At 45.8% G+C, this 13,219-nt stretch overlaps 1 protein-coding gene across 6 annotated transcripts in view; it reads right to left on the bottom strand.

The window, feature by feature from the left end:
• Positions 1–13,219, bottom strand: part of Gfra1 (GDNF family receptor alpha 1) — a 219,583-nt gene that overhangs the window by 147,910 nt on the left and 58,454 nt on the right. For 5 of the 6 annotated variants that reach the window (XM_041661128.1, XM_041661126.1, XM_041661125.1 and 2 more), the window contains exon 5: positions 8,788–8,802. The exons of the other annotated variant lie outside the window; for it this stretch is intronic. In XM_041661128.1, coding sequence (XP_041517062.1) covers positions 8,788–8,802 — 15 coding nt within the window. The remainder of the gene's footprint in view (positions 1–8,787; positions 8,803–13,219) is intronic. 6 annotated transcript variants of the gene reach the window in all.

Here is a 13,219-nt window from a genome sequence, read left to right as displayed (position 1 = left end):
CCCAGTTTGCTTCTGAGCTACACACTGCTGAAGAAGTCAAGAAAACAAGGCTGGGTCAGGTGTGGGATCGCAAGGGAGCACCTTGAGCCTGCCTGTCCTTGTCTGTACAGTCATGCTGGTCCTTGAAAATGGTCGAAAGTCTAGGATTCTGTCCCACTGGGAGTACAAAATTGTTCCTTCTGTATGTATTGAGGGAAAAGAGGCTAGAAAAAAAATCATAGTCAGATAACCTGGGCCCAAGTCCTGGACTAGGAGCCTTCAGAAGAACAAGGGTGAGGTCAGCATTGTTTTTACGGTGATGGACTGGGTCAAAGACCGCAGTAAGAAGCGCTTAATTTAACACAGACACACCTGGTTAACAGAGATAACTACAGATAATCTGTATTTTCAGAGATCAGTATATAGTATATGTGTGTGTATAGATATATATATCTACAGAGAAAAGACTGTGAGACTAAGCGGGGAAAAACATTGAAACATCTTCTGGTGTCATAATAAAGTACAGTAATGCAAAAAAATCTTGATTATTAATATGTCAAGGAGTTCCCAGTGCCCCAAACTGAAGCAAGTTGTACAAGGAAATTAATAGTGTCATGATAGCACAGAGTATAAAATAAATATCCATGAATTCACGTTAATTGGTGTTATATATTATTATAAGCATTTTATAGCATTTAATGCACTCTAGTAAATATAGGTAAGTTAATGAGTAGAGCAATAAATAAGGAGAACATTGCATGTGCAAGAACAACCTGCACAGACACGTGAGCAACCCCTGCAGACACGTGAGCAACCCATGCAGACACATGAGCAACCCGTGCAGACACATGAGCAACCCGTGCAGACACATGAGCAACCCATGCAGACACATGAGCAACCTGCGCAGACATATGAACAACCCGTGTAGACATGTAAGCAACCCATGCAGACACATGAGCAACCCGTGCAGACACATGAGCAACCCGTGCAGACACATGAGCAACCCATGCAGACACATGAGCAACCTGCGCAGACATATGAACAACCCGTGCAGACACATGAGCAACCCGTGCAGACACATGAGCAACCCGTGCAGACACATGAGCAACCTGCGCAGACATATGAACAACCCGTGTAGACAGTAAGCAACCCATGCAGACACATGAGGTGAAGTATAACTACACTCTGCGGAGTGGACTTTGCACAGAATCCTTCCAGGCGAAGAGAAGGTAAGAGAGCAGCAGCTTCACAGATGAGGAATTTGACAAATACCATTTCAGTCAGAGAGCGAGATCCATACCAACCGTCATAAATCACATGGCGATGGTATGGACGCTTGATATGATAGAAAGGAAAGGTCATATTGCCTCTGTGCTATTCCTAGTAAGCACACAGAGCTCCAGTCTGCTCATAAAGAAACGGCCAGAGAGATGGCTCCTTGGGTAAAGGACCTGCCACTAAGACTGATGACCTGAGTTCGATTCTAAGACCTATGTGATGGAAGGAGAGAATCAACTCCCATGAGCTGTCTCCTCTGACCTCCACATGTGTACCTGACTTGCACATCACATACATGTACATAACCTGTAAATGTAACCACGAGCAGCCACTCCCGCGGCACAAGACTGTAGCTCAGCCTCAGACCTGCAAGGCAGAAGACTGCTTGAGCCTCACAGACTGAGAGCAGCCTGGGAAACACACTGAGATAAGAGACAACACCAGCCAAACACCAGCAGAGGCAATCACACGATCCATCTGAGGAGTATTTCTCTGAACTATCAAGCCATTTACAAAGACAGACAATCTGAGAAAATGCCTGCCCTGGCCTTAAAACCCACAGGTTGACAGTATTAGTATACGGGAATCAAGATAAGGCGCCAGCGAGGGTTTGGCGTTTGATGAGGACAAGGACTGCTCCTGCTCTTAGTCATATCCTTACCGAAAAGAACGAAGAGTCTCTCAAGTCCATTGTCGTAAGTGAACTACAATCTCAGGCAGGTGGGTGGAGCCTCACTCCCCAACACCGTCCACCACTAATCACAGGGAAACCAAGCTGAGAGCACATCAGAACCTTCTATGCTATCTTCAGATTTCTTATAACTCAGGTTGTCCCATAAAATAGACTATCATTCAAGGAAAAAGAGACTCGGCTCTCCAAGAAACTATCACTAGGAGAATTCAACTCTGCAGCACTTTTGCTCCTCTGTGAGATCAGAGTGTCAACTGTAACTATTTCGTAACATAAGTGAATTCAATAACAACAAAAAATTCGTGCAAAGTACCTAGACGAGTGCTCGGAACACAAGAATCCATATATACCAGCGTCAGTGTTATCCCAAGGCGTCTTTGGAGCCAGGGTCTTCTCGCAATGTCCTCGGAGACTCTGTGTCTCTTCTGCCTCAGACTCCCAAGCGCTGAGATTATAGGTGTGCACAGGGACAGGCAATTCTTCAACAAAAACTGCTCTTTTTGGTAGCAACTATCTCAACAGAAGAATCAAAATTTCCGTCTTTACTGATTTGGTAATTTTGAAACATAGGATAGTGAGGAAAGAGAATACAACGTCACCCCAAACTACGCCCTCCTACCAGAGTGGACATATGACAAAGAAATTGAAAGGGAAGCCCGAGAACAAAGTCACCTAGTAGGGAACACAGACTGCATATGCCACAATGATCAGGCATCATAGAGAGAATGTGATTATTTAAATATGGTTACGGCTTTACACACACACACACACACCATGAATCGATGTAAAATTAAATGCTAATGTTGCTCACCGTGTGCTAGGAAGATGGATGCATTTCCTACATGCCACAGAATATTCTATTAATTCTGGACAGAATAAGGAAATGGTATGCCTACACATTAGCATAAACGGCAGTGTGGCCAGGGAACCAAAAGCTTCCCAGCTAATATATCCTCACCCTCCGCTTACAAGTCAACAATCATGCGTAACAACTTAGCACATTTGCCTAAAAATGGTAACAACAGGTTTAATTCATCCACCCAAATCCCACACTCATAAAGAAAACTATATTTCATAATGTAAGGCATTATCAAGAGGAACCATAATTCACAGCTAAGGGGTCAAAGCTTTCTCCATAATAGATGGGTTTTCCGAAGTGGCTGGGGAAAACCTAAGATCCGGCCACAGAGTTAAAGCAGTAAGTCTGAAATATGCAGAGAGCTCAAGCAGACCTTACTGTAAATGACAGTGGTCTCTCGTCACCACAAGCCCACCCCTATAATTAACAAGCTTGACTTAGCTGCCAAGGACCAAACTATGATTTATTGTTCTCTTCAAATTAATAAAAGTATAGCCAGCCAGCCATTGTGAATCCCAGTGCTCATCTGTGTGGGAAAGAGCTGATGCTTCAGACTGGCTGTACCATACATCTGAAGCCAGTTCTGTAGCCTTAAAGCTGAGTGTTCATCCAGGCCCTGCAGATCACAGCCCAAACCCTTACAGGGCTATGTCGGGACTGTAACTCCACAGATGGCTTCTTAAGATCGTTGGCGGCACAGGATCAGGGTGGGTTCCCCGATCCTCACATTTTACAGTTGAGAAAAACCAAGGTCACAAGGTCAACTGTCCCAGTGTGCAAAGAAAGTGACCCCACTGGGAACAGAGCCAAATCCCCCAGAGTATCAGAGACATAGGAGATCAAAGGCCTTCCTTCATTTGTCTAGGCTTTATATAAAAGCTTAACAATTGAAGTTCTGCATACGTTCCTGGATCTCTGACTTCTCTTGAAAAATCTTCTGTCCAGAGGGATCCAAATTTTTGCATGGTTTCTGTCTAATCTGGAGAGCTAAGGAATTGTGGCCAACAGGCATGAGAATCCAGGTGTCCACAGCCACATGGGTGCACAATCGCTCTTCCTATACAGCCGGGGGCTGAAGGAACCTTAGAATTTATTACTCTACCTCTGTCTCAAACTTTGTCTTAGTGTGTGTGCATGTCCATGTGTGTGCCTTATTTTTAAATGTTTCTTTTACTGCTATGCATGTGTGTGGTTATATGCATGTGAGCGCAGGTAACCCAGGAAGCCAGAAGGAGGAGCCAGGTCCCTTAGAGCTGGAGTCACAGACAGTTGTAAGCTGTTGCTGTAGGTGTTGATTCACACTGGGCCTTACACGCCCGTCACTGCTCAGTGATCTCTCCAGACTCTGTTTTTAATCTCCTATGTAGTCAGTCGTGCCCTGGAACCTGTTGGATGGATCCAGGACCCTCTGCAGAACTCCAAACCCACAGGTGCTTCAGACCTTTATAAAGCCAACAGTTCTTACATATATGTACGATCTTATAAGATCCACCCATCACTTTAAATCGTCTCTAGATGGCTCGTAACAATGAAAGCACTCGGTACAAAGTCACTAAGATATACAGATCAAGGGGAAACGAAAAAATAAACTGGCACATGCTCAGTGCCTTCAAAATGCCTGATCCCATTTTCCACCTGTGGACGTCTGAGGACAGATACCTAGCGCCAAATGTAGTCTTGTTTATGTAACAGAGAAAAGGCACATATGGGCGTCATACCACACAAGTAATACACATGTGCATACACGTGTTTATACACTGGAGAAAGGTGATTTTGTAACTTGGACAGGATGTTTATTTCCAATCCAGGAGAGCAAAGACACATCAGAGGGCAAGGGCTGGCCCACTGGGCATGTAGATCTAGACTAGTTTGCATGCGTCCTCTGTGATCAGCAGCCAACATATTTGTACATATAAGTCAGTCTTGACCATTCGTCTGCTGAAAAGTCCCTTCCGGCTTCCTTCCCGAGCCCCAGACCTCACTCCTGCTCTATCTTCCTAGTTAATTCTGCACAGTTCTCTCCACTCACCAGCTCCATGACACCTGCTTCCTCAGGATCCCAGGACACTGGGCACCCGCCTGAGGGGCTCTTCCCTTGCAAGTCCTTCCTGTCCACTCATCTAGACCCTCCAGTCCATCGTCTTTGTCCTTCTCTGACCACACCACCGAAGGCGGCCCTCCCAGGCACCAGAATGTCACCCTGGAGCAGTTCCTTCACCTGACACACTCTAAACGCTTCCTTGGCTGCCCCCCCACCCCCATGCCCAACTGTGAGATCCATGAAAATGCCATGCTGCTGTCCTGCTCAGTCCCAGTCATCAAGGCCTGGAAAGCACCTGACTCCTAATCACGAGAGCAGGATAAACACACGACAAAGGTGACATCCTACCCCTAGCAAAGCTCAGCTCCAGGCAGAAGCTGGAAGGGGTGGGGGAAAACTTTGCCTCCTTGGCCTCAGGTCATGCAGGGACTTGAGCACGGAGAGAATTAACTCCGTGGCTAAATCCAGACGCTTGAGCCCATCTATTTTCACAAGTGCCCCACTGAACGATAGGGTTCTGATTCTGAAGCCGCTTGCTGAGTTTCTGTTCGATTTTGGAATCAAGGTAGCATCTATGGATGAGTGAATATTCAAAAGGAGCTTCAGCGGCTTCAAATGAAGCATGCATGTGTGTGTGGGAGTGTGTTTGCAAGTGCACGGAGACCTGTTTGTCGCCGTCAAATGATTGGTATGAAGGGATCTAAAACCTGAGAGTAGAGACATGCGTGTCCACAGATGGCGTCTCAGTACACTCTTGAAGAGCCACTGTGTGGTACTTGGGAACTAGTGAGAGCCGCCACTGGCTCGTGAGCTCGTGAGCAACAGGAAGTACGGTTCTTTGGCCCTGGTTCTTTATTTGGAAAAGATGGTCTTTGACTGTCTTCAGACCCCGTGGCCTAAGCACCACAGGACGCGGCGGCATTTCTAGATGAAAGTACCAAAGCAAGCAATAAAATGTCACTGGATCAAGAGAGAAACAGACTCCCACCAACACGCACCTCACATGCAGCCCTGAAAGGCCCAGCAGTAGCTGCCGGGCTGTCACCTACAGTAACAAGATTGATCTGTAGTGAAATAGAAGATAATGCAATCCAGAGGAAATAACTTGTGTTTCCTCTGAGAATGTCTGATGTTGTCAACCTTACGCCTGCTTCCCGTTTCTGCCTGCCACGGTGCTCAGCAGCACACACACGCAGGAATACAGCAGGCAGACAGGTAAATCGCAGCTGCACAGTAAACCAACCCAGCCCCTTGGCCAAGCCCAAGCCACAGATGCGTTCAGGAAGGCAGAGGCATGGTCAGTGGCCACCGTGAAATGGGTTTCAGAAAACGGCCCAGTGGCATCCATGGCATTGCAAACACTAGATTTCTGCTGTTTCTTTCTGCCACAACTGAAGTCTCCTGGTTCTCAGGAAGTAACGATCGCAGTTCCAGAGTCTGTATACAGGGTGCAGAATGCTCTGGCTCGGTCTCCTGTGTCTGTCAGCACTGTCTGGAGCATTATCTCCTAGGTAGAGTGGCAGAGTAACAGGAAACACTGGGGGAAGGGTGGGCACTGGGTTTGTAAGCTCTCAGCCGTCATTTCTAAGGTGTCTCAGTACAAAATGGCCCTCCAGGAGCAGAGCCATGTACATACTTAACAGCAATTGCATTGTCCCAGTGACACCTTTATATGTATGTTCAACATAAAAATGTTCTATGAACTGGTAGCATCTCAATGACAAATGCAATTCCAAAGTTCTGGCACTCAGGGTAGAAAATTCACTACACAAAATATGGGTAAAATAAATTTCATGGAATTGGAAAATATTAAAAACCATTACGTAGAAAATATGTATATTGAACTTGGTCTATACGTTTGCAAGTGTACTATTTTTGAGAATTTTATATATCCACGTAATGTTTTCATCAATTCCAAACCCCCATCACTTCCCCCACTACCACTTTTCCCTCCCATCTCCTCACTAATTATATTCATTTGCCCACATGTACACCGGTATTGGGCATCTACTTGGGCACGGATCCAGAGAGTCGACACTGGTAAACAGTGAAGAATGTGCAGCTCTACATGGGACAACAACATCACACTAAAGCCCAGAATCACCAAGAGAAGACTTAAAGATCCAGAGAGAGTATTCCCGGCAGCGAAACATTGCAGCTGTGCAGGACAGTGCAGATGTCCAGGTGAACTTAAAAGCAGCTGTGGTGGCTGCACACACAAGATCTGCAGAAGATCAAGACAGCCGAAACCCCAGCAAGGATGGGGAAGGACTCAGGAAGTCCCACCCTCAGTTGAGAAGCCCCAAGCATATCAGTTTTCTTCAGGGACGCAGACCCTAGGAATACCTCACGAGGGAGATGCCACCTCCGCCACACGAGGCTTAGGCAGCCCTCGGCTGTGGGCTTCTTCCTCTTTCAGATGCTATTAGGTCTCAATAGCCAGTGATTTGTAGATGATTACAACTTTTACTGTGCGTATCATTGCAACTGACAGGCAAATCTCATCAATCGAATCCCATGACTGATGAAAAAAGGACACAAATTTGACATCAGCAGCCTGCCAGCCGTCCTCTGGATCAATTATTGTGCTCAGGAAGGCTCGCCGTGACACAGGGAAAGCAGACCTGATGGAAGGCTCTCCTCCTCCCCTTCACCAACATCCCTGAAACACACGCTGGCAACTCCAGAGCTTTTTGTTTCCAGGAGAGAAATCCCGTTTGAAGTAGGGTAGTATTCACACCGCAGCTCATATGCAGGGGCTGCTCTACTCCCCGAGCATCTCGCCGAACCCCCAATCTGTCAAGGACGAGAGCTCGCTGCGACCATGGCAACCATGGACTCTGATAGCGGCACACTCTCATTACACCAACAGTCACGACACCTTTTCAATTCTGCTCATCTCTTAGTCGCTAGTCAAATGGAACTTATTGCTTAGAGCTTGTTGGAACTTTCTGAATTATTTATGAAAGCAGGTCTGCGACTCCAGACTCTTAAAAGACAACACAACAGAACCCTCGTCGTTACCCACAACCCGTCTTCTAACAGGGAACGGATATTCTCCGTAACATGAGCTGCATGTTTGGGGTGAAATAACAGTTGTGAAAAAAGTCCCGAGCCTCTAAGAATATTTGGAGGGTATTTATGGAATGCCTGGGCATATTTTTAAACCTTTACTGTAAAGCAGCTTTGGGTTCCAGAAGGATGCAGCAGACTTATCTCCCAGCTTGGATACAAACAACGAACGTCTGTCACTATTACCCAAACTAGGCTGGAAGGCAGTTCCCCATCATGAGCATCTAGAAGGTTCTAGTCAGTTCATGAACCCAGAGCACAACCGCTATACACAGTGAGGACTAATACCCAGTCAGAGACAGCAGAGAGAAAACATGTTGGTTTCTAGCTAACCAGACCTGTAAAATAGGACACCATTCTCTGTTACCTAACTCTGTCAGTTGGAAAGGCTATGAGGCATGGCTATGTTGGAGGGCACAAACTGGCAAGCCAGCCTGCTCTTAAGAGCCACACCCCCTGGTCTACATGTTTGTTCATCCATTGGAACTGGCTTGGGGAGCCTTTTTAAAGTAGGAGCTGCCTCAGATACAGGATTCTTGAAGGACAAACCCCTCCAGAGATACCCAAACCCCATGCCCACCCTGCCCTCCTCCCCAGATGTCTAAACCTCAGCCCTAGCCCCAAACTTGGTTCAGAGGAAGATGCAGACCCCCAGAAAAGGCTGAAGGTGCTTCATGCCACCATCCTTATAGAATCCCCCAAACATGGTTCTGAGGAAGATGCAGACCCCCAGAAAGATTGAAGGTACTTCATGCCACCGTCCTTATAGGGTCCCTTAATTTCCAAAGACACGTTCTAAAGAAGGCAGAGTCCCGTCAACCAAAGCACATAGCCAACAGAAGGGCAACAGGGTTCAGGGAATCTTACCTTGCTGGAAAACATCTGAGGACACGAGAAAAAATGAGAGAGGGAAGGAAAGAGAGAAAGATAAAAATATTAATAACAGTGAAGAAGAAAGCGAGACATTAACTTGCACACATTGGCTTTGCTAAATAATTTCCATAAAGCACTCCCTTGAGCACCAAGCTCAGGCCATAGGTGGAGACCACTTTGGTCTAAATCATGACTCGATTCTTATGAACTCTGGTTTACAGTCCCTTAAATCTCAACACCGACAGTATGATCGGGAACATTCATCATGCTTGTGCTAAGGCTGAAGGACTCAGGACAGTGCTTGACAAGTAAGAAGCAGGACAGTTGGTGGCTGTTGACGTCCCTGATGTCACCATTTCAACAGTCTTACAAAACAGGTTCTGTAATCATTCCTATTTTATAGCTAGAGAAACCGAGTCTCCAGAAGGCAAGGTAGCTCATTCAAGGCCACAACATCGGTACTTTGGATCAAACCTAAGCCTGCATGACACTGAAGATTCTCTCAAGCTCTAAAAAGCTATCTGATTGGTTGTAGACAACAACGCCTCACAAAAGCATAAACAGATATGCGGCTGGGAATTCAATCATACTTAAATCATATAAACAAAATATGTATACGTTCTCCACTTTATAACCCCATGTCCTCACAGTAAACCCTAGGCCAATGTCTGTTAGAAAATGACGAGGTATTCATGCTTTTGTGCGTTTTCTTTCAACCACTGTCTGAGAGCCTGGTATGTACCAAGGCCTGGTTCTTAGCAGCCGCAGTAAAGAACACCAACACGCTGTCACCAGTATCCTCCTAGCAGGACCTCCAAGGACAAGTGTGTTTTGACCTTTGAATCGAATATACATGGATGGCAAAGCACCATTTTTCCTAAGTGTAGCCTCTTTGTTCAACAGTGTATTTTTTAATCTGATGTTGGTGAGTTTTTAACTTCCTTGAGGAGTGAGAAATTAGGAATCAAGACAGATGTTCCTCCACATCTTGTAGTGGCCAGGTACCTGAACCACTTTTCTTATCTATGTCCACGGGAGCTTGGCTGCCCAATCACCGATGATGCTTCTCACCTGCTCATGCCTTTTAATTTGGTATCTTCAAGATACAAGCGTATCGCCCACACAGGAGCTAGCACCTGCTCTGTCTGCAGGGCTCCAGAAAGAAAGTTTGAAGGAAAGATACTTCTAGAAGACAGTTTAACAAGATATAGAAACATCCAATCTGCAGTCCTTGAGCAAACAGTACTACTTACAAAACTCTAATCCAACAAAACACCTAATGATGTAAGAGAAACATAGAAAGAAGATCACCAAAGTATTGTTGGCAATGGGAAAAATACTGGATGCTGCCCACAGTCAACAGAGAACCAAAGCAATGAATCCAAACTTGGCTTGCTGTGCAGTGACTTAAATGACTGAAGAGGATTGGTGAGATGGGTTAAGCACAGCTCTGGTCATGCAAGACTGACAGCCCAAGCTTCTGCCCCAGAAACTGTGTAAAACTTAAAGGGAAGAAAGGACTCCTCAAATTTGTTGTTTGGCCTCCACAGAGATGTCATGACGTGTCATGCCCACCTCCCCACATAAACACAGAGTTTTGGTGTTTTCTTTATTTTTAATTGGTAAAGACTCTGGTTGAGTTCATATGAAAATATTGGATGCTCCCTAATGACCCATGAATACATGCGTGTGCCTATGAGCATGTGCATGTCTGCCTTAAGAGAGGTGTGTGACAACGGCCACAAAATATTGCTTATCTTTGGGAGTTGGAATTGGAGTTTTTAAATCTTCTATGAGTTTTTATACATTTGGGGAGGTGGTTCGAGACAGGGTTTCCCAGTAGCTATGGAGCCTGTCTTGGAACTCACTCTGTAGACCAGGCTGGCCTCAACATCACAGAGATCCGCCTGCCTCTGCCTCTTGAGTGCTAGGATTAAAGGTGTGCGCCACCACTGTTCAGCTCAGTATTTGAATCTTTAGCAATGAGCATATTTTATATTTGTAATCTCAGTTTACAACTAAATTTATCTTCATTAAAAGCTAAGTAAGAACTTCATTGTCAGCATCAACTTTACGTTAGTGCCATCTGACACCAGCTCCCATGGGGTCACAAGAGCCAAGAGCCATGAATAGTTCAGACACTTCCCTGACACATCAATGGATCAGAACACCTTAGGCTGCAGATTTCATTCCACTCAGGCACATCCTCCAATTTTATTAATTAAACCTTTTCTCTGACAATTTCATATACATATCTATCGCAATCTAATTACCCTAATTACCCTCACTCCCACCCTCTCTTCTCTCTCTCCCACCCGCAATCCTGCCTCTTCCCTCCATGTCCCCTTTGAGAGCAGACATGCTCATCGGGACCAATGCTCTCAAAGTCGCTCTGGCTTGTCTGAGAAACTCTTACAAGCTCCCAATTCCCCGGCGGCACGAGACTTCTCCCAACCCAGAGCAAAGTCACGTGGGATGTGGATGGTCTGCATCAGAGGCACCACACTGACTCTGCCCTCGGCCCCATTCTCAGTGAGCTCTGCATCTCCAGAGCCACCCAACCACAGATTGGAGATATGGTTTTAAAAAACCATGGACTAACATGTTTTCTTATGATTATGTTCTAAGTAACAAGAAATACATCATCAAGGTTATATATACAGCCCTTACTATGTTAGATTTTAGAAGCCATCCAGAGGTGATGTGAAGCATACAGAAAGTTTTTTATAGCTGACGAGCACACACTGTGCCATCCTCAAGGGACTTGAGAACCGGTAATTTCTAGCAGGCACAAACCTCTCCTGCACACATCACACAGTATCCTCTAGCCTTGGCAATTCATCTTCAGTACAAATGCTGGCCCAGCAGTGAGATGCCACTGCCCAGGGACTGAGGAAAGGGCTGTGGGCAGCTCCTGAAATACACCAGTCTATACAAGCTTGCTTCCTGGACCCCACAGCCGGACACCTACTCTCTGACCAAGCTTGCTCTCCTGATGGAAGCCTCCCACTTATCCTTCAAATGTCACAGCCACCGTGAAGCGAACTTGCCATTTCTACCTGTGTTCCTAGAGTAACCCATGCATGTTGCAATTATAGCTCAGGTTATAATTAGTTATTTACGTAGACTGTGTTCTCCTGAGGATAAGAGCAATGGGCCTTAAACGCCTCCCTAGGTCTAGACTGCCTGGCACTGTGTTACCACTGAGAGGGAAGGGAGTTTTGTCTCATCATCCCCTTATCATACAGGTGAGGAAACAAAGTCTTGGTTAAAAGAAAAAATCCTTCCTAAGGTCACACATGGAGTTCAAGGCTGAGCCAGGACTGCAGGAGACTTATTTAACCTTAATGAAGTTAAAATGCTCCTCATCTCGATTATTAGCAAAGTACAAATTAGACATTTATCATTCCCCTTTAATGAATACAGACAAAAACCTTCAACCTTGAAAACATCAGGGAAATGAGATTAGTGTCTCAAATACAGACCCAGTCTCAACCCCAGTCTCGACATCCGTCCAGAACCCTCCACCTCCTACTCGTGGTTTTGACAAGGAACACTTCTTTCAAATCTCAGAACCGACTCGGGTCATTGGAAAGCATCAGCCGTTACAGAGAAGGGAACCAGGCCTGATTCATGGTCTTATTCCTCCCAATCCTACTGTGTGTGTCCAATCTGTACAGGCACATGGGCACAAGATGTTCCTTAGCTCTTCCATCCCCGAAGCTCGCCTAATGTTCATGTACCTATCTAAGGCTAATGTTTTTTCAAAACTTTCTGGCGATATTTTCATCTTCGCCTCCCAGTAACACGTAAATCTGAATAAACACTAATGCAGATACTACAATGTGCTAGACTACATTTATGTCTTCCAGGTCTGGGACATAAATCTCCTCCTTCTCTAGTAATGGCTCACACACCTTCTCTCCCAGACGGAAACGGCCACCCAAGCTCAAGCTGGAATGATCTGTAGACGGTACTGTGCAAATCGGTGAGCAGAAAGAGGGAACCTGACACTTCCCATGTGTTCTAGTTACATGGTACACTCCATCGCACACGCACGTTCCCCCAAATCAGTGGATGTTACAAAGTATTATCCTGCAAAAGTTCACAGTATCATTTCCCACTCTAATGTTTGTGTACATGGCAACTTCTCCAAAACCATCCGCTGTGGTCACTCCTGAAGATCAAAGCGCTGGAACGAGAGTATGGTGTTCTGATTTCAGTCTAATCAGAAGCAGAGGAGAACCACTCAGGAGATGACCTGCCCCCTTTGACCTCCCATTTCCTTGCTGCAGACGCAGGGGCATATTCTAACACCACTCCACAGAAGGGGGAAAGTGAAGTTCACTAAGTTATTCAAGCCATGGAAAGCCGCTCCGAGGCTAAGACGCTTTCCCACCCTCCCAGGATTCAGAATCACACAAGT

This window comes from Microtus oregoni, unplaced genomic scaffold, assembly GCF_018167655.1.
Source record: "Microtus oregoni isolate MIOR12 unplaced genomic scaffold, Mior012 000012F_ref0000307, whole genome shotgun sequence".
In the NCBI taxonomy this organism is placed as follows: domain Eukaryota; kingdom Metazoa; phylum Chordata; class Mammalia; order Rodentia; family Cricetidae; genus Microtus; species Microtus oregoni.
Note: the sequence above shows the minus strand (reverse complement) of the source record. Positions and strands in the feature narration are given on the sequence as shown.